We start from the raw sequence: 23291 nt of genomic DNA, 5'->3' as shown, positions 1-23291 counted from the left end.
ATTTCAGTAATAAGGACTCACATCGAGAATGTAGGTAAACCCAAATGATTGTGGGTTCAATTCTAGGTTTCTCAGAACCATACCGTTCTCGTGTTTTTTCACCAGAAGGGTAAACGTCTGAGATCTGTTCACTTTCCTCACACATTACACTGACAGGCCATGATATGAAAACATACGTTTGAAGGAGGGGTTAAACCAAACACACTCACTTCTTGCCCTCACAGTCAGCAACGATCTTTCGACCAGTTTTGCAGTGTCTTCAATTAGGATGCTTCGTAACTACTGAGGCTAAAACACAAAACTCACTTCATTTTCAGAAAACGCTGCCCACAGCTATAAATTTCTAATTTATTCTGACTCTTGAATGTCACTTTAAAGTATTTTGTGTGCATAAACGTCTGACATTTCAACTAGAATTGTGTATGTGTCAAGATGACAGCTGACCTTTCTATAGCAAGACTTGGACCAAAGAATTACCAGGTGGATTATCCAGTGATTATACTTGATTAGATTTTCTTAAATCTGTTGAAGTGTGTCAAGGAAACTGCTGTCAAATAGGAATCCGTTTATTCTGATTTGAACTATCACTGTCCTCTTGGGGAATGTTTGTATCGACATAATTGTGATAAAGATGGAAGACGTATATCTGTGGATGTGGAGTGTCTGTCTCTCTGTGTGTATGCGTTTCTGATGGTTGACAGGAGGAATTTCAAGGAGTCTTCAGGGTGAGAACCTTCATCCTTAACAAGCTTCCACACGAATCTGTTTCTCAATGCAATGACTTTTCTATTGGTGTTGACGTTTATATAACTGAACAGAGGTGATCACGAACATATCCATCCTATTCAGACATATGCTGTTTGTGTTCAGTTCACTTCAGTTTACTGTTGAAACAAGCCCAGTCCATGGTCTGACAAGAATTTATTCATCTTCCAATGCACTATTACAGCAAAAGGTCATGCTCTCATTGTTTTCCATACATAAAATAATAACTTAGTACTTACACTATATACAGCACTTTCTATATATCTGAATCTTCTTTCCACATGATTGATATTGCGCATGGAATTTGTACATAGTTCTCAATCAATCTTTCTGTTGATTCGCATCAGCAGATCTCGTGCAGAATTATTTCTCTTTGAGGTACTAAAGACTTACTGTGGAGTATGAATAACGTTTCTCGAAATGAATATTGTGTAACCAAAAAGCTGTTCAGCTGATATAACACCGGATCACAATGTGTCTGAAATATTGCCAAGGCGTTTTGAAACTTTATCTTACAATGAAGCGCCGGCCAGTAAGTAATCAAGACTGGACTGGGCACGACCGTCCCATGATTCTTTCTGCAGATGCAGCAATTTGGGCGTACATTTCATCTGGCATTATTATTCTTTTGATAAAGAATAATAAAAGATAAGTTCCTACGAAATGAAACAAGGGAACCTACACGTGTTTAACAATAATCCCAGACAATATCAGTAATATCAGAACAGATCTGATTCATTCATCAGATATATTCTCTGGAGCGTTATATGAAACATTTGATCATTCCTTGAATTAATTTAGCGGTTGGATTTATAGTCGTTGGAGGTGTTTAAGTTAACGTTGTTACAGGTTTGTTATTGCAACAACGCATTTTTATACAATTCGGAACGGACTCAATCTGTTGAATACCTAGTTTTCTTTCTTGCAGTTGTATCCACGTTCGAGAGGAGTTAGCAAACTGATCGATAGAGCATGTCTGCTTCGTGTGTGAAGCCAGTTATTCAAATCAATACTTATCGATCGCATTGTCAATGTTATATTTCTGTGATAAGAACTTAAACTGTCCAATTATTTTAAGGAAAATATTTTCTGTAGTATTATCTGGTGCACGTTTCTCTACTTTCTCAACAGTGTTTCTACTTTTTATATGCGTTTTGAATTTATCAGCACTAATATTGAATCTATATTTCCTAAAGTTCATTCTGTACCCTGATCATGAGTACTCCGTATATATTGGCAGGTTGTTATTCTCTTTATATATACATTATCACAGCTTTTGCAGATCACATTTGGTTGAAATGCCATATCACAGCTACATTGAAGCCCATGTTCAGTTCACCATCTATATCGAAATCCTGAGGTGCGAAATGTACATTTGTGTTGTTATTGAGGTAATTCAATGCAAGTATATAGCTCCCATCTAAGTTTTTAATCCACGTGGTACATCGTGCCAGGGACTTGCTCAGCGCATGTCTGTTACACATCCGCAGAACTCGGTCGTAGCCACGTGTCGTCATTCAGAGTGTCAGCTGATGATGGTCTGAAAGATATGTTGACGTTATTCATTAGTTTTTGTCAATTACAGATAATATATAGCGGATGTGACAATGTCATTGAAAGTTAGAACACATGAAGTCCTGACATGTGGACATTAACTATTGAAGGTCGTTATCAATTCTTTGATATACACGTGACAAAAATCTTAGGACTCCCGATTCATTTTGATTTTGTTTAATATGTTTATTTATTCATTTGTTAGTAACCGTTAGAAAAAGATGCGTAGATACACCAACATTGCATCCTCTGATATCGAGCTATACGTAGTAAAGAAGTCATACTGAACCCCCAATCCAAGATGAGCACATTAATTTATCGTCCTTTAAAAAAAAAAAAGTTCCTTACCTATGGTCCCTGAATCGGAGTCCATCTGAAAGAGAAAGGAAAACGCGTCATTGTAATAGCTGGAGACATCTTTTAGTCAACAAATAGCTTTACAGTCAGTACGCCTAGATTACAAACAGTGAGGGAGTGAGTGAGTTTAGTTTTACGCCGCTTTTAGCAATATTCCAGCAATATCACGGCGGGGGGACACCAGAAATGGACTTAACACATTGTGCCCATGTGGGGAATCGAACCCGGGTTTTCGGCGTGACGAGCGAACGCCTTAACCACTAGGCTACCCCACCGCCCCAGATTACAAACAGACTGACATGATTAAAACAGAAGTATGCTCTAAGGTTTCTATTTTGAACGAGTGGTAGCTGCAGCGCCCAGATAGTCCAGTGATGTATGGCAGCGTTATTCACTTTAGGCGGGCTGAAAACTGAAGACGGGGATTTGGAATCCAAGATAATGTTTCTACGGTTGTCAGAAACATACAGTTATCAGTGGTTTTATCGGTTTAGTAGTATTGACTGACCTATCTTATTATACCAGGCTTTGGCGCAAAGATGGAACCTACTCTTAAAACGGTAAACATAATTCACTATTTTCTATGTTTCAATGTGCATACCTTCATCAATGCGCCCCAGTCGACTCTCTATGTCCATACTGCTGCCACAGCCGCGATATTTCTGTGTTAAGCAAATACATATATTTTGACATCAAACCAGGTACACTGCAACACGAATCCTATGCTGAACATGTAAACGATGCGATGCTCCATTGTAAGCATTAAATGGAAATTTGTCAAAACTTTTGGACACATAAAAGTTTCCGCTGTGAAAGATATTATATTGATGTCCGGTATGATTTGATTGGAAGTATTTTCCATGTATCTTTATTGAATCTGAACCGAGTGAATAGTTTTCGCCACAAACCCGCATTCTTGCGAAAGGTGTGATCTCCCGATCCATCCAAACTGGGCGGGTAAAGAAATATTTCTTCATGATCACTTGTTTCTCAGAATCTGCAGAACGAGAAAAGGTCATGTATTATATAAATGTACACTTTACCAAATCATATATGCATTTTCTGTCTAATGAAGAGCTTCTACCGTGTAAACTTAGAGCAACATTGTTTTGGGTTGGGTTTTTTTGGTCAAAAGTGGTCGTTTAATTGTATTTTTAGTTCTAAACACAACCAAGTTCCCTTTCATGTTGTTCATAAACACAAAGTCCTGTTAAGCAACTCCGTCTGTGATGTAAGACATCTGAATCAAGTTTTCGTTACTGTGTTTTCAAAAAAATTAACCTGTCTTAGCTCCTCTGAGTGCACGTAAGGCTTCTTCCTGTTGTTTGAGCAGCGCCCCCTGTTGCCACTCTAGCTTCATGTTGGTGTACGGCACTTCCGGGAAGATGCTTCTGAACTCCCTCCGGGACCTATAGTCTGAAAAAACCAACAGTCAATCCATTTCAGCTGTAATGTTGAATCTTTTCAAGGGCATCCGAATCACGAAAGAACTGGGAATTTATCTTAAAAAAACTAAAAATGATCTGCAAATAATTGTATATCCAGTTTTTACCTCTGTGCTTGAGATCTGTGAAGACGTGGACATTATTAGGATTAGCGTTGTCATCTGTCTTGGGTGTAGGCGGTATATCCACTTGTCTGAAACAGGGAACCGTACAGTAAGAAGAACTGATGAAATATAGACATATCAGAGCCACAGTCATGATAATATACTCAGCAGCAAAAAAAAAAACCCGTCAGTACGAATTCAAAATTCGATAGGCACTGTAATCAATTCATTACAGAAATGGACATAATAAGCGGATCAAAAACATTTTTTGTGTACAATATCCTGACACATCCCAAAGATGTTCAGTTGGGTTTAAATCAGGACTAAGGGATGGCCACTGCATAATGTTGACACAGTTCTGCTGTAGGAAGTCCCGTGTAGCTCTGGCAGTATGGGCCCGGGCGTTATCATGCTGGAAAATGTTGTTCCGGTGACGTGGGAAATGTTCTATGACGTGGGGTCGATGTAGCGCTTGGTCGATGTAGCGCAACGCTGTGATGCCGCCTCCTCTCCCTGGACCAAGGTTCTGGAACACCACAGGACCCACTTTCTGGTTCAGGCCTATTCCACCCTATACCATGATGCTTGCACCCCCCCATGAGTCTCTTTCCATAACACAATGGTCTGAGTAACGCTGGCCTCGTCGTCGCCATATTCTTGTTCTGCCATCTGCAGTTGATACGCAGTACTGACTCTCCTCTGTGAACAGAACAGTTCTCCATTACCTGTATCGCCAGTTTTGGCGTTGTAGGGCAAACTGTTGACGTTCACGACGATGACGAGGGGTGAGGATAGGTCCACGGTAAGGTCTACGGCAATGGAGGTTCCCGCTGTTAAGACGTCGGCATACTGTATCAGTACTGATTGGTCCTCCGTGTGTTCCCACTGTCTGGCGTACTGTTTCGGATGCATTAATGAAGGTATTCTGTACATGCTGTCGCACAACATGGCGGTCTTGTCGTCTTGTGTTCACCCTTGGTCTGCCAGTACGGGGGCGATCATTTGTGGTGTTGGTGGCCCGGAAACGTTGCTGCAGCCTGTAGATGGTCCGAACGTTGACCTGGAAGTGATTGGCAACGGCTTGTGCAGTGTGGCCAGCTTCAAGTTTTCCTAGCGCCTGGTTCCTCTGAGCTGTCGTGAGTCACGGCATCCTGCTTACGTTGTAATGCTAATGTTTCAACCAGGTTTTGGGGTGCATTTTATAGGGATGGTCCTTGTGAACAGCACATGCAGCATGAGTTGCATGAAAAACATGGAGAACACCGTACCATCTCCGAGATCAGGTTGCGTTTTTGAGACCATTTCCTGGGTTCCATTCTGATTTGGGAAGGAATGTCCTTGCTCAGGTGAAGTTGGAGATGTTGTTAAAAATATACAATCAAAACAGTAAATGAATTTACAGTTATCCCTTTCTTTTGTGGAAAATTCCAAACTGACGTTTCTTTTGCTGCTTAGTATATTTGATACTTGAATTTGGTTTCGGTTTGATAAACAGGACTACTTGTGGGCCAAGTCGAATCAATTCGCTGTATGAGTTAAGTCCCTTGGTTGGATTTGATTTGCTAATCCGAATCCCAGATTCACCAGGATTATGGCCCTTGGTAACACAGTATCATTACCATGTTTGTATGCTTCGTCAACATAGTAAATGCGTACAAACCGATGTAACTGAAACATTCTTCAAACACACTCATCCACTCGTCCATTCACTGTCTCATCGAGCCAATCATGTTGAAATATATTTCAACATTACGACGCAGGACTCAGACATTCTCATGAGCTATAACAGTACAACTTACCGTTCTTTGTGCTTCCGTACAACTTTAATATCAAGCTTGCCAGGCTCAATCTAGATGGAGAAAATATCACATTTATAGCCAATATTATATCTGACGTTAACTATGTGTGCATTTTCTTCTAGATTATAGGTTTATGCGTAGAAAAGTATTATACGTTAAGTTGTGTAGACTGTACATCTATTACCAATATTGTACTGTACACAATCGATATTAAAATAACGGTAATAACTTGTATAAATAACGTACTGGTCTTCTATTCATTAACAACTCTTCGATCATACGCCTCTCCTCTCTGAGTTTCTGACGATACAGATCCATGTCGTCAAGGAGACGGTTCCTGCCACCTAGAATACAATTGTCAGGAAGTGATATATATTAGATTATGTAAGACATTGATCTGTATATTGTTATCTAAATATTCATTTTCAAATCCATCCTCTGCTTAAATGTAACTACAAGTGGAATTTGCAATTTTAGATTTTTTTAAAGAAAAACAAATGTTTTGTTTAAAGGGCAACTTACTTCCTGGTTTAACCACAACTGTTGGAATAGTTCTTGGCTGAAAGAAAAAAAGAAGGCCAATTAAAACTTGCGTTATGTACGTTCCGTGGAATGCGACTGACAAATGGATTTAATTATTTATAACTGTCACAAACTTAAACCATTTGAAAACACAAACCCTCTCCAATTCCTTTAATCTCATTAGTCTTTCCCATTCTCTGCGCTGTCTCTCCGCCTCTCTCCTTCTGTTCTCAGACTCAAGACGAAGTTCCTCGAGACGACGTCGTGCCTGAAACAAACACCAACAACGGGGGAGTCATTTCAGATCATTTGTGGCAACATTTGTGGCAAGATGTTTCATGTGCTTCCGACCAACGGGAAATACATTTATATCCGAACAGCAAAGCTATTGATGGTTATTGTTATATTGACGTCTGGTAGTACTAGTTATTATCATCACAAAGAATAGGTGTCGTCTCTGATGTTCAGTTACACATTCATGTGTTTATCACCTCTACTAGCCCTATGGAATAGGTTAGGGCGGATAATCGAGACTGATTATTCTCTGACTTTGGACTGTTTGTATACTGACAGGAAGCCATGGCTAAACGGCTAGTTCTATTGCTCGTAGAACACCAGAGCTCCAGATAAGATTTAGCTAATGTGGGTACTGTACCCACTGTATTTTTTTGGAGTGGGTATTATGAATGTTGAGTGGGTATTTCATTTTCCGTTACCCACTGCTTTCAAATATGTGCGTATTTCAGTCATTTTACACACCTAAGTATTGTGTCATTGAGTAAGTTTACTAAGCAGGTATGTTCTGCCTTATGTCATACAAAATCAAAACCAACTTAAATATAAGAGAAATGATTTCATAAAAAATCACTCATCCTATACTGACAGTGCAACTTGATAGCAATCGATGTCTTTTTCATTACGCAAGCGATTTTTATAAGTATATTCCGTACGCATTTGTTTTAAACTCTTTGCGTATCTAACAGTTTAAATGCGTAATTGGTACGCAACAATTATTTTTCAATGCGTAATTATAAATTTTCTATGCGTATTTTACCCAGATACGCAGCTTATCTGGGCCTCTGGAACACAATTGGCACACAGATACCTAATGACTTGTGACGAACAAAGGTGATCATTGAAATAATCATCAGCAATCTAATCAATTATTACGCACCTCTGCTTCTGAATCTCGGAGGCGGCGTTGATTCTCGTCAAGTTCTCGCTGCAATCTCCTCTTATGTTCTTCGTTATCCCTCTCCAGCTTGATCTTCAACCGAGCTTCTTCTAACTGTTAATGTCAAGTATTTAGGAAGTTGTTATTATTGTCCTTTTGTTTCGTAATAGTACAATATATAATGAACGTTGATGTGGTAAGTGAGGATATGGATACGTTGCTTTATGAGATGCTTCCTTTGGGTTTTTGACGAACTGTTTAACAATACTGTCAGCGTATCTAGTGTAAGTATTCAGAGATTGCTCATTCATTGTTAGCTAACGGTATATCAGTGATACCACGGCGTGTGAATTTAATGTTTGAAAATCCCAAGTAATACAGTTGTAAGACGTTTAGCACGCTATACATTGCAGTACTATAAAACTGCTAGAAAGATAATCGGGGCGAACCGGGAATCGAACCCACAATCATGGGTTTCCTACTTTGCCAAGGGATGCGACTCTCCTTACAGCACATTGCTGGGGCTACAGAGCATCGGACCCCCGTGTTCCCGTAACTAATACGAATTTAATGAAGTCTTCTAACAAAATCTACCAAGCAGCAAGCTCTCAAACAAAGATGGTATAGCCATGGAATGTCATCACGGTATCTACTCTGTAATTTGGTACCGATACCTGATGGCATTTTTGGTGATGTGAAATAAACCTCCATCTCATGAACAGACACACTTTATGTACTTTTCGAAAATAATGTTACCAAATTTCAAATATCTGTGTAAATGTGAAGTGTGAGGTCAAGCGATGTGTTCAATTGAACATGTCATTTGCAGTGGAACTCATCAGAAATCTACTCTATTCTTAACAGTTGGTTATTAATATCCTTGCGTTAACCATGTTACCTTGTCGTTTAAATCATCCAGTGGTTTGTCTATGGCTGCTCTGTATCTAGGCTCAGGCTGATAAAGTTAAAGTAGGGTTATAAAGAAGACAAAATGCAAATAACACCAAAGAGGCGATCAAGTCATTAAGATTCTATAGTACTAAAACGTAGTGCTAATTGAAATGTGTTAGTTGTACTAGAGTGAATATTGAACACTTCTATAGAAACAGGTTGAAAAATGAATATGTTAAAATAGTCTATTATACATGAATGAATTATCTGTACCAATTATACTAAAATCTAAATCATTAATTTACTTATACTATTTAATAAAAGAAGAAAAATGTCTAAAAACATCTCAAACTGTTAACTTCTACTACTGTAAGTTTAATAAAGCAGATTACTACAATCTAGTTACATAACTTACCAGTAATGAAGAGCTCTTAACTGGGACCTCTGAAAGTAGACGCAAACACATATATGTGTGTGGCTGAGTGAATCTAACTGTAAAATGTCGGAAACTGTGTCATAATTTGTTCAGTGCGTTCCATGATTTGAGTCCCGTTATCCACTTTTGACTCAGCCTTCGTTCGAAGGTTTGCGAGAAATGTTTCCATTTAGATTTAAGCAAAACGTTCCAGTATTTAACCAAAAAAAGACATGAAGGTTAAATGAGTGTTTATTGGTACATTAATACTTACCCATTTGGATAGGGTTGTATTTCGGACCTTGCCTGCAAAACAGATACCTTGGCGTAAACGTACCCGATGTCACAATGATCTGCTCAAGATACACCGGTTGTAGTCCGGGTAAGAATATGTAACAATCGTTGCTCATAATATCAATCACTGGATTATCTGGTTGCTTATTTACATTGGACGTATAGCGTGGATATAAATTACCCATCACAAGTTTAGACTCACGTAAAGCACTCACTATATGTTATGCATATATGTGTGGTTACATCGAAGATGAATTTCTCCACTAACTTTGGGGAACCAACTGCAAACTTTATGCAGATGAATTGCACGAGGATCATGCATTAAATTTCACTCGAAAATGTTTTACAATACATCAGATCATGTGTAAACAGTACCTTTAAACAGTATGGAAATTTTTGCAAAATCTAGTTTAGAAGAGTTGACTTAAGTAAGTGGCTACATTTACACTAGTGAGTCTAAACGTTTGATGGGGAGTATAGTTCAGTGCGGCGATAAACAACAAACCAGATGATTCTTTCAAAGGATTTACGCAAAGATTATTCAAATATTCCTCAGAATGAACCTAATGTTATCATTAATTCTTCAAGTCACCTCTACAGAAGTAGCTACTGCCTGTGAACAGAAAAATGCAAATGTGTACATTCATCAAGAGCATCGTTATCTTTGTGCAACGAGTTGCTGACCTATGACAATCTGCTTACCATTGATAGGCTGGTGCAGGTTGTTGTATGATGATAGGTCTGGTGTCTTGGTAGTGTATAGGTTGTAGGGGCTGGACTAGTGGCACCTGAGGGACTGAAACAACCAAATATGAGTATATTGAGACAACCATTCACCATCATGTGTATGTAGCCACATAACATAAACCTAACAAACATCTTACACGACATAAAACAACATTGACATCAACTAATCCATATTTACATAACATAAACCGCATTTACCTAACATAACACCATTGTTACATGACATAAAACTACATTTACCTACAACCATAGTTACGTGGCATAAAACAACATTTACATGAAAAATTCCATATTTACATAACATAAACCACATTTAAATAACTTAAATCCATGGTTACATGACATAAAACAACATTTACAGGAAATAATCCAAATTTACATGTCATAAAACCAAATTTAAATAACGTAAATCCATGGTTACATCACATAAAACAACATTTACATGAAATAATCCAAATTTACATGTCATAAAACCACACTTAAATAACGTAAATCCATGGTTACATGACATAAAACAACATTTACACGAAATAATCTATATTTACATAACGTAAATTCGCATTTGAATACCATAAAACCACGTTTACATTTGGCTTAATCTGTATCAGTAAATGACATTAAAATATGCAAATGTACTTACCTAGACTTATGTCCCTGGCCGCCATTATGCCATAACCACTGTCCATTGGGGCTCTATAGCTGAGAGGTGCCGGTGCTGGAACTCTGCTTGGTGTGGGAAACATGAAGCATATATGTATATTGGTAGAAAATGTATGATGTTAGTAACTCGCAGGAGTAATGGAACAAGACGTAGCACTTTCCCTGCAGTGCTAGCCAGTACGTTGCAATAATATAATCCACTTGTTTGTTTCATACCTACAGTCTTACCTTCAAACTTGCAGCAGGTCAGGCATGAAATTTATATTGCTGAATAAAATATATCTATCACCGGCAAGTAAATAGATAGTCGAGCTTTCATAGGAATCTATGTGTACACACGTATTGGAAATTTTCTTATGTGGAGAGGTGATTGATTAAGTTAAGCCTTTCAAGGATCTCTCTTAAGGAGAAGTGGAGCCGAATAGCATATCTTTTATGTGCGTTTGACGACATTCATTTCGTTTGAAAAGAATTCCACAAAGCATTATCGCCTTAACAAGCCAATAGATTCACTATGACTAGCGTAGCAACGGTGTGTTTGGATACTGTTCTGATACATGCATGTCGCCTAATATAACGTGACTTTAAGCATATGTTTTAACATACATTTCATATGGAGTGTAAGGTTTCGTACAAAAGACGAACATTTAAACATGAAACACAAAATTAATTGAGATAGGGTTGATCATTGATTCAATTCAGTGACATTGATGGTACTTTATACTCAGTTCTAAAGCAACTAAAAGCATTAGTAAAAAGCACGATTTAAAGATCTTCCCTAATCAACAAATACATAACGTCTACAGTTTAAAAAAACAATGCCCGGAGATTTGGGTCTGTAAAATGTAAAAACTCCTTTCAAGAATTCTCTTTGAGACATCAACAGTTAGCCAGTGCATGAGGTAATTGTGAGGTTGTAGTTCATATATCCTGTATACTGATCTCTGACAGAGACATCTACATACTGCTTTGTGGAAAACGTCAGTCACTTTTATGGAACGAAAATGACAATTGACAAGGGAATTGTCTCGAAGTACATGAAATCAGTACGAAGATAGTCACATTAAATGAAATATCGATAGCTTTCTTTATTGTTTTGAATAAAATGAATTATTGAAGATCTATGTAGATTCAGACATCAGTATACAACGGAGAATGATAAAGCCGTGCAGGAAGGACAGAAAGTGAATACGTTTCTTTTCAATCCACCATTTCCTACTATGACAGTAGATCTGGGAGAAATGTGTATCAGCTAATGTGATAATGCCACGCTCATGCATGCTCTCGGTGTTTCAAGATGTTTGACAGATTTTAGTTGAATGCACAATAGATCAGACTGTGGAAAGTATTCATGCATAAAGAATACAGTGATAATAACAGACCGTCGATGCTCACATCAGCCAAGCATAGTTCATAGATGTACAACACAGCCTTTTCGGTAGTCACAGGACATATCTGCTAAATGCAGTCGATTTTCGATTCCGACTTATCATGAGCATGGTTTTATGAATCACTGTAAAATACTGAAGATACCAAGAAAAAGGTGGAAATACACCACCCTGACTCTCATGTTACGGTTTTTATGTTTTCTATTTCACTTACATAAGAATCATAATCCGACCAATATACCTTCATAAAACGCAAACTGATCTACTGGACGTATAATATTGCCTGTGTTTGGTAGGAACATTTAAATGACGTCAACACTAATAAAACGGATACTTGATTTGGAATTGATTAATACAATGCCACCATAAGAGCTTACAACCCAAAAGGTCAATACGTTACGCTTACAGGACATACGAGAATAACCTTTTGATGTGATGGAAGAATTCAAACTTATCTTTTACTTTTCTCCAGTGGCATGCCTTGATGATCAGTAAAATCAAAAAGCGCTCATTCTTCCGAAAATAATCAACTTTGAATATAATGTCAGGTCGGTCTAATCATGCCGACAATATACACCCTCCAATATATCCCCTTGACGTTTCCAATACATGCTGATGTGATGCAGCGACGTCCAAGGTCATGTCTATGTGCACACACACATATATAAGTGCTTCGAAGGATTCAAACATCACACTTCACAAACACATATCTTACTGTTCTGGTTTCTCTGGCTTGACATCTCTAGGACAAAAATACAACGTGAAAAGTTAAAAAGAATTCCTAAAAGAATCTACACATCAACTACAGTGACACGAGTGACACATCTAGAAATAAAAGAAAGATGAGGGTTAATCTTCTAAAGCACTGCTTGGCCTCTAGAGGCATCTTCAAGGAAGAAAACTCACGGAGCTGTGAAGTTTAACCGATGGGGTGGATCAATAGTACCCAAATTAGCCCTCTCACTGGAAGCTATCGGTTCCCTTGGTCTTGCTCGTGGTTCGCTAAATGATGGCAAGCTCATGGGACGGGGAGAATAATCAGCTCTAGCTGTACGGGGAGACCCTTGCCTGTTGAAAATTTAGGCAACATTTGTATATGCCTGGCAGGCGTATAGCTTCTTCTTGGGTCTCTTAACGTTTACACTGTAGTGTATATCCTTACCGGGAACATGACAGACTATTAAACTATGATTATCAAGAATCCAAAAATCGTATCGCCTTCATAAGTATAATGTGATGTCCGTATAGGAAAGCTAACATGATAATGTCATAAATCTGACAAAGAAAAAGTAACGCAGTAAGGATATGCCTATTGGCATTATGATATGTTATGATATGTTGTATCTCACGAAACGAGGAATTGAAAACACGCAGTGTTTCTGTTTAAGAGATCCACACAATGTAAAAACGACAACATGATGTATTGCAATAAAGATAAGAACATTTATGAAGCTCAACTGAAACAGTTGAACTGGACATGAATACACAATGTCATTAAAAATGGGCATGTAAATATTGCTGATATTCAGTGACATCTATTACTTTCTTCTTACAGAAAGTAAGTGCAGATAACTAAGAACACTATTGCCTCTTAACAATTACTGAGCAGTGTCTTTGAACACTTAAGTTATACTTTACTTATGTTATTTTTATATATATTTGTTTTCTTAGTTTTAAACTGCCTTTTCAGTTTCATAATTTTGATACCGACTAACACACACTCTACACAGGATAGGTGTTACTACAGAGAGAGTTTATTATAAATAGCCTACCAGATGACTCTACGGACGGGAGGAGATGCTTGGGGTACTACTTGTACCGGAACTGTTACGGTGGGTGGTGGTGAGATTGAACCATGTACTACTACAGGTGGTGGTGCACGAGGCCGCCTTAGCAAGAAAGGACAGACATGTATAAGTACTACACCTTCTTATCATTAATAGGGTCACTTATATTAATTCACAAATGAGACCTTAACTGCATTTGAAGTAATGTGGAATAATGTATTTTTTTCTTCATCACAGAAACAGCCCAAAGGCATTCAAAGTGCCTGTTTAATTGTCACTGAGAAATATATATTTCAATCATCTATTCCATTACTCGAACTTGATAATGGGTGACGGAAGCTTTGTATCATGATTTACAATACAATGAAACACTCTCTATGTGCATATGCAAAGACTAACGAAATCATCATTTGACTATAACAATCCATTTACTCTATAAATTAACGTTGTTGGGTAATGTACACTTGGATTAAGACAATCTATTTCTGGAATATTTAGAAGTACAGTTGAAATAAAATGATCTGATTAAAACATTGCTTCTTACGGAACGTCGAGGTATTCTTTTGTAAAGACATGTATTAAATATTGTTTTAAAAGGCAATGAACTCTGAACAATATTATTAAAATGATAACTCTCATCTACAAATTCTTGAATGTATATGAATAACTATGTATAATAGGTATGTGATATCTGGATCAAACATCCATTTCAAGCATTCTTAATGTATGATGACAACAGTGCCACAACAAAACTACCGGAAAGTGCGCATCTAGCATTATTATTAAACTCTGTACTATGAGATAACTGAACTTTTATTATACTTACTTGTTTTCATCGTACAGGAACAGTGTGTGATATGGCCGAACCCTTGAGTCCCACCTTGACCGATACTGTGTCCAGTCAGTGCCACCTAGAGGCTTTAACCTCTCCGGGCCTTTCTCCGGATCCAGGTAGCCGGATGCATTGACGCTCATATCCTGGATCCTTTCTCTGTAACAGGCAATAATACGGTCATAAAGATCTAGCAACAGAAGCTAAATACGTGACCTGGAAATGAGATCAAAGAACGGTTTCTCTGTTATGGAGTAATACTGTGGATAAAGCGTTCATCGTGAATCCAATATCGTGTTTGATTCGCGAAACAAGCACATTCTGTAAAACTCCTTTATCGTGTCCTAACTCCCGAAATCACTCGAATGCCTGAAAAGGATTCGTAAATTCCTATTTAAATGCTGCATGTATTTCTCTTCACACACTCTATGGTACGAAATGGAAACATCGGATGGCCTACTAATGCCTTCCTTAATGCATACAGAGGTGGCAATATATTAAACAATTGATGAAGTGACAGCTTAAATAATAGAGTCAATGTCGGAATAGAGTAATTCAAATGTCAGTAAACCTTTGGCCAGAACATTGTATATTCTGCCCCGGTCATACAATATTCTTGGTGGAAGTAAATGAAACTTATGAAGAATCTGCCGGTGATGCGGGTCTCAGACGTTCTTTGGTGCTGACAAACCAAGAAGCATAATACAACCGGGATTTGAACCTACAATCCTTGGTTTCACGCGAAGAACTTTCCGAAGTGCTGCGCCCAGGACGACCCTTCCACCTTTGTCCCTAAAGCATTATATTCAACCGCGATTCTGACTCATTTGATACCTAAATAAATATTCCTGTGATATGTATACAGGTGGGAAAGTACGTTACATGCTGAAAACACTTGAGGGGCAGAAATGGTCAACGAGCGTTGTGCGTGAGACAGGTCATTATCCTGTCTGCGTGGGTTCGAATCCCTGATTTGTCCATCACACTTTGTTCCTGTCACCCAACTACTTCGACCTCTCCCACCCCTACATCAAGTAGACACAATTAACCCTACATTTACATCACCAATAATTGGTAGGCACCTTTGTTTTGCTGCATTTCTCTCAGCCATCTGCAGCTGGAGGTCTTCCTTGTAAAGGTTCTGCCTCCTTTTCTTGGCACTGGCCCTCTCGCCATATTCTGGAACAATGCATATAAGGACATCTGTAAATGTACATAACTGTTTGTCCATTCGACAATCAGTTTACACCTGTATAGTTTGATTCAGTCGAACGTGATCCCCATTTCATACGAAATGATATGAATGAACGAACGTGCGGTATAATATTTTGCAAGCCGTACAAATGTCAGCCTATTTCAAGAGAAGAAACTCGAATCGTCCAAATCCAATTCCACTCAAATTCACATACTCCTGTAGGCTAGGAACGCCGGTACCCATGCAAAATGAAACTGGCATAATAATGTGAAGTGTTGTTACTACATTAAGTCACATTACATCAGTCACGGGGCGGTGGGGTAGCCTAATGGTTAAAGCGTTGGCTCGTCACGCCGAAGACCCGGGTTCGAATCCCCACATGGGCACAATGTGTGAAGCCCATTTCTGGTGTCCCCCGCCGTGATGTTGCTGGAATATTGCTAAAAGCGGCGTAAAACCAAACTCAGTCAGTCAGTACATTAGTCACTGGTTTGGCTGTCCCAGACTCGAATATTTTCCCAACGCCATCACATAGCTGGAATATTGCAAAATGCGCCTTTAAACCACAGGCAAATAAATAAATAAGCCACAATGACATGAACCGATGTGTAACTTCAATCAAAATAATGTAATGATTTCCCCCAGGATTGTGATCCAAACAGTCACTGTATCAAACTAATGGCCTAATAATTCAACATGACATGTCAATGGATGAGATCAGGAACACTATAAAAGCCATCAATTATTTCAAATCAAACATACAACACAGAATGTCCACTGAGTAAATGTTCGACATAAGTATACTTCACCTCCGACATCAAGCGATGTGAGATAGTACCCGCCAGGCTTGTAGCCAGAGTGGTGTGTGGTCGTCGTTTCATACATCTTGTTTTCTTGTTTTCACTCTTTCTTCAGCCGGCAGTTTCTGTTTCTCCGTGTTCACCAAACACGTTATAGGATGTACGTCCATTCATTCTGAAATACGTACAGATAAGTAAATGTTGAATAAGTGCTTCATTTTCCGTTTACTAAAATGAGTGTGGACGTAAACTATCCCTTCTCCATTTTGTAACGTATTGACCAGACAACAAAGCGGCCATGTTGTTCAATGGCGGCCGGGCTGTACGTCTGGTCCCAAGATACAGTCGTCCCGGTAAGAATAGAAGCCGAAGAAATATGCGATCACATGTCCCTCTTCAGTGCTATCCAGCATAACCAAGGAGGTACAATGAGCGAGTACTATTCAGAACTACCGTACGAATGGGGGACACGATTGATCTCCCTCCCAACGTGTCATTCCTATACACCTATTATCAACCACGGCAGGGAACAGAACAGACTTTCAAATACTAAAGCCTTATCTCATTGTTCAAATCATTGTTGAATATTAAAGTTGTGTTTGCCTAGCGTTTAGTTTCAAAGGGTCGACTGGTTCGATTTTGTACAGCATAATTTCTTTTTACGATCGACAAGAAATATCATTTACAGGCGTAGTGGTGTTAGGAGGTAATGCCTTTCAATTAAACCTGTCATGTTGGAAAGGCCGTTGTGCCTTTGTAAATATACAAAATTGGTTTAGCTGTTTGATTTAGAGCACCACTTGATGTATGTGCAGAGAGTATATATGTGACGGAGCCTGAAAAAAACACAGCCTTTAGAGCCATTTTAAAGCATATCGATATGTTTATGTAATTATCGCTAGTTTATATGCATGTTGCACGAGTTTTATGGCTGTCAAATATTTCATATCATGTAATAAAAAATGACAAAAGTAGATATATTATAGTACTAAATGAGTATTAACAGTTTCAGGAGAACTGAAGAAGCATAATGTTGATAGGATTCCCATTTTTGCCGCATTTAGAGGTGATCGAACAGAGGCGGTGTGTGATAACCACTCATCTCATTGTCAGACACACAACTACAATCACGTTTCAAGACTCAAAGGATTTGGAAGCAGACAAAGCATGTGTACGAACGAATGTAATTCTAACACCATGCAGATAAGCGTAGTAATATTAGATAATATGATACAATTCCCATCACGTGATAAAGTGCCATTATCTAGGTTTTATATGAGTTTGGTAGTAGTAGTAGCAACAGAAGTTGTAGTAGTAGTGGTGGTGGTTGTGGCGGTGGTGGATACCAGGCGCATTATGAATTGACTGTCGTCGTTCAAGAAATAGTTGAAGCATCTGAAGCAGTAGTTGCATAGTAACAGCAGTAGTGGTAGTAGTAGTAGTAGTAGTAGTAGTAGTAGTAGTAGTAGTAGTAGTAGGAGTAGTGGTGGTGTAGGTGGTGGTGGAAGTAGCAGCAGTAGCATTACTGGTCTTAAGCTCGACATCCATGCACAATTACAGAGGTAAACTACCAGTATATATACACACTGATAAAGATTATATCAACCATTATGCATGACCTCATAAACATCTAATATATAACCACAACGTTAATATATCCCATTATGTACACATCTAGGCGTATAGCTGACACAAACATATTCCCATACTCCGCTAGCTGTGTCACAAAGCCTCCTCGACAGTTCAGTACACCAGGACACTGTTTGGGTTATATTTCTGGCTTGTTCTCCCCTCCTGAGACGTTATCGACCTCAACCAAACAACCACAGTCCACCGTTACTATGTACAACGTGTTACTCACTGACCAAGTGTCATTGTACACATTCTTTAATCCACTCCAGTCCTATATTAACACGTTGCTTATGTTGGTTGGGCGCTAAGCTTTATATTTATTACGGGTAGGTCAGCACATACTATCACTTTCACTGGGTACAATATGGGAAGGTTCAAATGTATGTGTGTGTGTAGACATTTTGTATGATGTAGATAGATTACAGAAGTACTGAGATGTATAAAAGGTGAGTGAGTGAGTGAGTGACCGAACAAGCCAAATTCCAGCAGCTCCATCCCTCGGCTTCTACATCTCACCATTTTGGGAAAAACTGAGTATGTTCTTTCTTTCAAACAACGTCATATCCTATTGCTCAAAAGTTGTTTGATCACAGTGACAACGTTCAAGGCCCCAGAGTAGCTTTCATGACGACATGCGGTGCACATTTCCAAATGTGACGCTCCTGTGAGAAAAATCATGTTCGATGCAATTCCTAATTTTGACCATATGTTCCAGTGCACTTTTCACATGAACAATTGACTTGACTTTGCATGTGTTTGTGATTATATTTGAGATTTCTTATGATTATGGAAAGGTAGTTGTGATTCTTTATGTACAAGATGGGTTATACGCTAGTTAAGTATTATACATCATGTAGATTAATACAGTTATAATACAAATACGATAAATACACCCGAGGAACGTATCGAGCAAATTTTTCAAACACCCTACCAAATGGTAAATACTTATGCGATCATTAAAGTGTTACCCTTTGGTTACATACATTTGGAAAGGTAAATACGCTTTTGGGGTAAAACTATTACTGGGCAATCTGCTGTTTTGTGTCAAGCATTAATAATGGACTTTATTGTGATTCTGGAAATGTTATATATGATTATCCATTTTACGTCATATTGCTTTTTCCCAGAACTATGCAGCTACAGATATTTAACAAAATAACAGTAGTAATTTAGTGTGTAATGTACAATCACTTTTTATACACATATTTCGATTACCGTGATCTTTCAGATAAATACCCCTTGAGTCACTCGTATAATGTACCCTTGCTGTTTGTAGACGTAAGATTGTGACACATGTCTAGATACTAGTAATTCTAGTATTGGTTCACCCAACATGAATATGCGAAGGGTGTCATTATCCGACTGTAAAAAGTACCGTTACACTGCTGCAAATACTATACAGTGTTTTACGTGAGGTAAGAAGATACATAGAAACCCTCCGAGTGTCTGGGTAAATGAATCAGGTACACATTGAAATGTCCCTTTCGATATATTTCTACGTGCCCAACAGTAATAGTCCCCTTGACAATATCCATATGTCCCTCATCCTGTCAAATAAAACCCCTATAAGAAAGCACATAGATATATAAAGACAAAGGTTTGAATGAGCATTAAATTTAAAAACGTACAATTCAAACAAAGCTGTTTATAACATTTGTTTCTTTAATTTGACATTTCTGACCTTAAAGTATTAGTTTGGAATATGCATATTGTGAAATCTATTAGAGAGTGGTTAAGTTAAAAATCTTTTGAGCTCAATTCTTTTCTGTTTATAAATTTGTTTAAACAAACAACAAACTGTCCGACTGTGGGATTTCCAGATTAAGTGGGTACGGACCAGATTTTGGACATTGTTTGATTAAGTCTGTGTCTGTTATCAGTCTGTTATTAAGTAATGTAATCTTTAAATTCATGAGGGTATGAATAAAATTAATATGTTTAACTTAATGCTCGATTTGTAATCAAACTGAACACACGCACCTGTAGCATCTACTATTTACATGTCTATGCTTATAGCGTGCTCTATAGATACTTAACACACCATCTCATGTATAAATGTATATGTCTCGCTTAAATAGTCGAAATGTATCATAGAGTGGCACTTTTAAATATATATAAACAATAAAAAACACATACGAAAAATATCACATATATCAAATACAACTGATTATTAAGGACACGTTAAGCTCACTTTGTATTCAAATTATATTGATGGATCATGCCAAGGGTGTCATTATATAAGTGTTACTTGTAGGTGTTATATGTAAGTGTTATTTGTAATGAATGTTTTCTGTCGATTAAAAGCTGACATGTTCGATCCTTTGCAGTGGGGACAGTGTTACTTGTTAGACCCTTCCTTCGGCGTCTTAGATACGCAACAAACTGCTCCTGTTCTTCAAACCTCACCAATATCTTAAACTAAAACATCTGAAGGTACCCCTTAATCTAACTCTGAACATACCTGAGTTAAAGATACATCCATTTACACCTTGTTTTTCTCAAATAATCCACTTTTAGCTGATAATCCGGGCACTAGCTGTGTATATCCATGCAAGTGGTTGTCACTTTCATTGTGTATTGACTGGTTGTCAAGCGAACACCCCTGAAAATGACAAGCCCATAGCCACCACTTAGCTGAAATCACTTGGCGATTTATTTGTCAAGTCAAGCCCATTGGATCCTTTTGTGAGGCGTTTAGTTACCCCTTTTCACGGTATCAATGACATTGTGTCCCCAAACCTGGTCTCTTTCTGCTAAAGCAAACTCATTACTAGTTCGACTGTTTAATTCCCAATGTACGACCGTGTCGAATTCTATAGATGTTTATGAAAGGTTTATTTACAACATTTCGACATGGCTGTGTTGAAATGTGCAACCACCTGAGAAATATTTACCTGGTATAATAGCCGTTATACGACACCGTGCCATGAAATAGACACGACAATAGAGAAACCCGTCGCATTCACCGTGCGGTCGATAATAGGCGACGTATAACTGTCAGTAAGGTAGGTTAGTAGGCAGGCCTGATCTGAACGAATATTGAATTATCAATCACTGATCGTGAGAAATAAGAAGGAAATTGGGATAACTGATACTGACCGCTAAGTGTTGTGGCGTTCCCTACATAACTATGATTGATGGAAGAATCTCGGTAGTGTTGTCTTGATAGACGTTTCTGATAAGAGTATTCTAGAGAATCTGTTATAAGTCAACTATGTGGTCTCAGTGTCGCTTTAAACGATATTCATGCGAGTTGATGTAAATAGAACAGTTTACCTCATTGCTGAAACTATCAGCATATGTGCTGTACAGACCAAGGAGTTAGTGAGTGAGTTTAGTTTGACGACGCACTCAGCAATATCCCAGCTACACGACGGCGGTCTGTAAATTATCGAGTCTGGACCAGATAACCCAGTGATCAACAGCATGAACATCGATCTATGCAACTGGGTGAGTGAGTGTTTGAGTTTAGTTTTACGCCGCCCTCAGCAGTATTCCAGCTATATGGCAGCGGTCTGTAAATAATCGAGTCTGGACCAGACAGTCCAGTGAACAACAGCATGAACATCGATCTGCGCAATTGGGAACCGATGACATGTGTCAACCAAGTCAGCGAGCCAGACTATCCAATCCCGTTTGTCGCTTCTTACGACAAGTATAGTCGCCTTTAGTGGCAAGCAGTTGCTGAAGACCCATTCTATCCCCGATCTCTACGGGTTTACGCAACTGGGATACAATGACATGTGTCTACCAAGTCAGCGAGTCTGACCATCCGAACCCGTTAGTGGCCTTACGACGGGTATGTGGAGGCCAATGTTGATAATCGCAGTGTATATGGGATTCGAATAGCGTATGGGTTAGTGGATACAACGCCAGAGTACACATAACTTTGAAACGCAAAAACAACCCGAGGTTGCATCAAGGTATATATTGTCACTGCCAGGAGTCTTAGCACTGAATGGAAAGAACCTAACCTATCAGTCCATGAACCACATCATTTCCCCTTCCGTCCACCTCTTTCCGCAATGCCAAAGCCCTAAATGCAGTAAGTCTAGATTTCCTCAGGTTCTGAATCACCAAACTCACCGGGGCTCCTTTTCAATTTACATGGAATTTACATTCTAACAAAGTATGTTTTGTTATGCGTACACCTACAGATTGGCTGAAATGCTTGTCTGTCACCAGCCTATACAACAGGAAGGGACACACACACCACATCGGCCAAACACCGACAGTACGTTCTCACCCGATCCCCCCTATTCGACCACATATCCTTCCATATGTAACAAGCACTTTATTGAATATATCTAAGACTTAAACAACTGTATCTACCAGTCTCACATGTTCAAGTCAACTACTTTCGTCACTTTTTCATTTTGAACTTAATGCAGTGTCCCTCATGAATATGTAGGTGTGTCCATGTGATAAAAGTATTAACATTTTCAAGCCGCCTCACGCTATGTCAGTTTCACATGTCAAGGGACGCTACTCTTGCAGTACAACTTCCAAGTCAACTGTTTCCGCCTGTCAACACTATCTGTCAGTTGTAGTTTGTAGAGCACATAGTATAACGTATACAAGATCAATTTTAATGGCTTATACTTACGTGTTCATAACACAAATGTAAGGTAGGGAATGCTTTACGCTGTAATGATATTCTGGATCTACGCTGCGTGATATCGGATGGCAAAGAGGCCTATATCTGCAGCTTTGACGAGCAACCTATTTTGTCACAACTGATGGTGCACAACATGTTTTAGAAGTATATTTTGTGACATATATGACACAGAAATAACACATGGAGCTTTTGAGTGAACTTAGGATCAATACGTTCAGACTATTGCACCACAAAACTGTCTCACTGACAAATGCTTTGTAACCTTACGTTGCTTCCACGCTACACGCATCCAACCGATACAACGTTATTTAA

At 38.6% G+C, this 23291-nt stretch overlaps 1 protein-coding gene across 4 annotated transcripts; it reads right to left on the bottom strand.

Annotated features, from left to right (window-relative positions):
- Nucleotides 1-908: 908 nt before the first annotated feature.
- On the bottom strand, nt 909-17223 carry LOC124275363 (titin-like). Of its 4 annotated transcripts, XM_046710881.1 has the most exons (22): nt 16739-17223; nt 15817-15913; nt 14729-14893; nt 13888-14004; nt 13022-13183; nt 12831-12857; nt 10708-10790; nt 10023-10116; nt 9301-9332; nt 9027-9055; nt 8619-8675; nt 7721-7834; nt 6704-6814; nt 6547-6583; nt 6271-6368; nt 6025-6074; nt 4229-4314; nt 3958-4092; nt 3585-3673; nt 3278-3338; nt 2668-2692; nt 909-2305 (listed from the first exon to the last, which is right to left on the bottom strand). In XM_046710881.1, the coding sequence occupies exons 1-22, from the start codon at nt 16812-16814 to the stop codon at nt 2242-2244; spliced, it is 1809 nt and encodes a 602-aa protein (XP_046566837.1). In that variant the 5' UTR covers nt 16815-17223; the 3' UTR covers nt 909-2241. The 4 variants fall into 4 exon arrangements, with proteins under 4 accessions (XP_046566837.1, XP_046566838.1, XP_046566839.1 ...); XM_046710882.1 differs by lacking the exon at nt 12831-12857; XM_046710883.1 differs by lacking the exons at nt 13022-13183; nt 13888-14004.
- Nucleotides 17224-23291: the final 6068 nt, after the last annotated feature.

Source organism: Haliotis rubra, unplaced genomic scaffold (genome assembly GCF_003918875.1).
Source record: "Haliotis rubra isolate DU_JTF1 unplaced genomic scaffold, ASM391887v1 Scf2, whole genome shotgun sequence".
NCBI lineage: Eukaryota > Metazoa > Mollusca > Gastropoda > Lepetellida > Haliotidae > Haliotis > Haliotis rubra.
Note: the sequence above shows the minus strand (reverse complement) of the source record. Positions and strands in the feature narration are given on the sequence as shown.

What these genes read in the sequence shown, in the direction of transcription:
- LOC124275363 (XM_046710881.1), bottom strand. Translation starts at nt 16,814, where the DNA reads ATGTATGAAACGACGACCACACACCACTCTGGCTACAAGCCTGGCGGG. An exon ending in CGGTTAAACTTCACAGCTCC is followed by an intron (nt 12,858 to 13,021) that starts GTGAGTTTTCTT and finishes TTTTTGTCCTAG; the next exon opens with AGATGTCAAGCCAGAGAAAC. An exon ending in ATACAACCCTATCCAAATGG is followed by an intron (nt 9,056 to 9,300) that starts GTAAGTATTAAT and finishes GTCTACTTTCAG; the next exon opens with AGGTCCCAGTTAAGAGCTCT.